Raw genomic sequence first — 2,827 nt, 5'->3', positions numbered from 1 at the left:
TGGACCTTCCACATTGCTTAAGGAACTACTATAGAAGCCGCAGAGGAAATATCCCATAGATAACCCGACAACACGACATTGACACCAAATATCATCAATTTGACCCCAACAATTGTAGGAAATTGAGGAAGTTTCAAAGATTTCCAAATTAAAACAGTGCATTATCATTAAATGTGGGCGACACTATCCCTCTCTTTAATGTTTGGGGTGACAACGGAATAACAAATCCGCTCAGTAACCTAACACACATCTCAACACCCCATCAAATTTTTATTTATTTTTATATAATTTATTATTATATTTAAATTTTTAATCCCCTATCCTTATCACTAATGTAAGTAATTCATAAGAGAGTATCAATAATCATATTAATCCATAAGAGATAAGATATCCCTGCAAGAACTTAAGATTACCGCCTCGCTTGCCCGGATGGTCACATAAAGAGTGGCCCTGTCCCCACAAACCAAAAAACTCCTCAAAAACAACATAATTTCCCCACCCCACACTAACGTCTTTCAAGGGAAATGGCAAAAGTTGAAAAGCTACTTAAGGCGGTGCAAATATTTTGAAATAAAGAGAAGAGTATCCCCACCTTCGAATGCCTATAATACTAGATCAGTGAGTGTTGCGATCCGATGTAGTGTAGGGTTTAGTGGTTCTGCATGAGGGTTCAGGAAGATTCAAGGGGTTTATCTCGGGATTTAAGCCTCCGACCGGATCAGTAGAGAGACTGTAAAATTGAGGTGCAATGGCTGTGTCTTCTTCACCTTCGACAGATTTCTCTTTCGAAGCCCAAGAATTAAGTTCGCTGTTATTGAATGCTTCCTCATCATCGTCTGATATTTTGAATTCATGCCGGGTCGTGGAATCCTTCATCGATAGGCACAGCTGGGATCAGACCAGGCATTTTTACATAACATGCTTCCCCGTTCTGCTCCGCAAGATCTTCGGCTTCGAGGAGGTCTTACAGCCGTCCGGCATTGGCGGATGGATCGCGCAGACCTCTGAGCATTCCGCGAATGCGGTCGTAAATCTTCTCTCACCGTCTGGAGCTTTGTTTTCGTCAATCTTTGCCGCAGACGAGGAAAATGTGGTTCGCTGTGTTTCCATCCGAGCGCCTTCCGGCGTGGATTCGTCACATGCTTCAGTCGGAGAGGGGTTTGTATATCTTATCTGAAGTCTGCCCTGCTTTATTTAAAGACCGATTGAAGGAGGACGGCCATGGAGGAGGATTTCAGGTGCAGCTGAATGCATTTGAGTATTTTATGTTTTGGTTTGCTTATTACGTTGTACGCAAAGATAATGATATTATGCATCGTTCGGATTCGGATGAAATGAAATTGGGGTTTAAGAAGGCTTCCAGGTCTCGTTTCGAGAAATGGGCGTCTTCTCTGCATAGTTTGCACGGTAGCCATGACAATGGAAGGCCTGTGAAGTTCAATTCTAGCCTTTATTTGCATCTTCTGAATTTGTATCTACACAAATTTGTTCCTATATCTGATTTTTGTGCTCCCAGTGTGTCTGTACATCATTTTTTTGAGGAGAATCCATCGATATTTTCTCGCGCTGAGTTTGTTGTTCATACCTTTGTACAGTTTTGGTTAGTGAATGACGATTTTTTGCCCTTACCTTCACGGGTTTGCCAGTCTTTTGGTATTTTGTTACCTGTTAATAATCGATATCATAGGTATGGTCTCCCCAGTGTAGAAATCACAGAGGCTGTGAAAATACTGGTCAATTATGTAAGCAGTACTTTGTGTTGTCCTCAAGAAGAGTTGAATTCTGGATGGAGAGCTGCATCACAAATGGATACCTTGAGATTGAGGTCATTTTCCTTGCCACGGAGTAGTTTGGTTGTGCCTGCTACATGGTCCCTTCTGTTACAGAGGCCTTTGTACAGGTTTATATTACGAGCTTTCAGTTATTGGCCAGTAGGTGCTTGTCTGAAGAAGGCTACACACATTATTGATCTATGGTTGGATTATTTACAGCCTTGGAATATTGGTGAAGAAGGCGAAATGATGCCCGCTCTCGAAGAGGATCATTATTTGGAGGCAGAGAATAAGATGCTTAGGGATAGGGATCAACGATTGTCTCCACTTTCAGTTAGCTTGCTTCAAAAGCAAAAGACTGGTACTGATTCTGTGGGATCATTAGTAAAAAGAAGCACGAAAGAAAGTTGTTATGGATATAATGATCATTGGCAAAACTATGTTCTGGCTAATTATCCTTTTTATAGCTCTCTTGTTGTTCAGTTTCTTGTATTTGCCCACAAGTTCGTGCACATCAATACCAAGGCAGTTCTTCAGATGACTCACAAGGTGCATTGCTCTTTCCTTTATTCTATTATGTCTTATTGATAATAGCAAGGAATAGATGAATAAACTTTGGCACTTCAAGCAAGACCCCATGTTTATTTAAAGCAAGATCCAATGGTGGATTAAAGGTACTTATTTCAAGGTAGGATCAACAATTAGGATTATTATACCTAGGTTTTGTATCTAGAAAATTCAGACATGAGGAATTTACTTTTGGAAGTGTGAAAATCAATTAGTTGGAACTTCCTCTTGCATGGGAATAATCACATAGCAGGAAAGGAGAAAAAGTGTTGTCCAGATCCGAATGTAGATTGCTGCCTTTTAAATATTGAATTTGCCTTGCTGTCAGTGCTATATTAACAGAAAAATTCAACATTAACAACAAATGATCCATTCCTGATAGATTAAGTTATGAGCAGTCTTCATGCATGTAAATGTAGGCTTGAATTTGATATAATTGTTTATTAGTTTAACAGACAAAAAATGTCCTTGGTTTATTTTAGAGGCGT

General features: G+C 39.9%; 1 protein-coding gene across 1 annotated transcript; it reads left to right on the top strand.

The window, feature by feature from the left end:
• Positions 1 to 748: 748 nt before the first annotated feature.
• Positions 749 to 2,360, top strand: LOC149152827 (uncharacterized). The gene is made up of 2 exons (XM_089443615.1): positions 749 to 1,027; positions 1,080 to 2,360. Exons 1-2 carry the CDS (start codon positions 749 to 751, stop codon positions 2,358 to 2,360), a joined length of 1,560 nt encoding a protein of 519 aa, XP_089299741.1.
• Positions 2,361 to 2,827: the final 467 nt, after the last annotated feature.

This window comes from Pinus tabuliformis, chromosome 9 (assembly GCF_031772625.1).
Source record: "Pinus tabuliformis cultivar Carrire ecotype Pingquan chromosome 9, CPIR1, whole genome shotgun sequence".
NCBI lineage: Eukaryota > Viridiplantae > Streptophyta > Pinopsida > Pinales > Pinaceae > Pinus > Pinus tabuliformis.
Note: the sequence above shows the minus strand (reverse complement) of the source record. Positions and strands in the feature narration are given on the sequence as shown.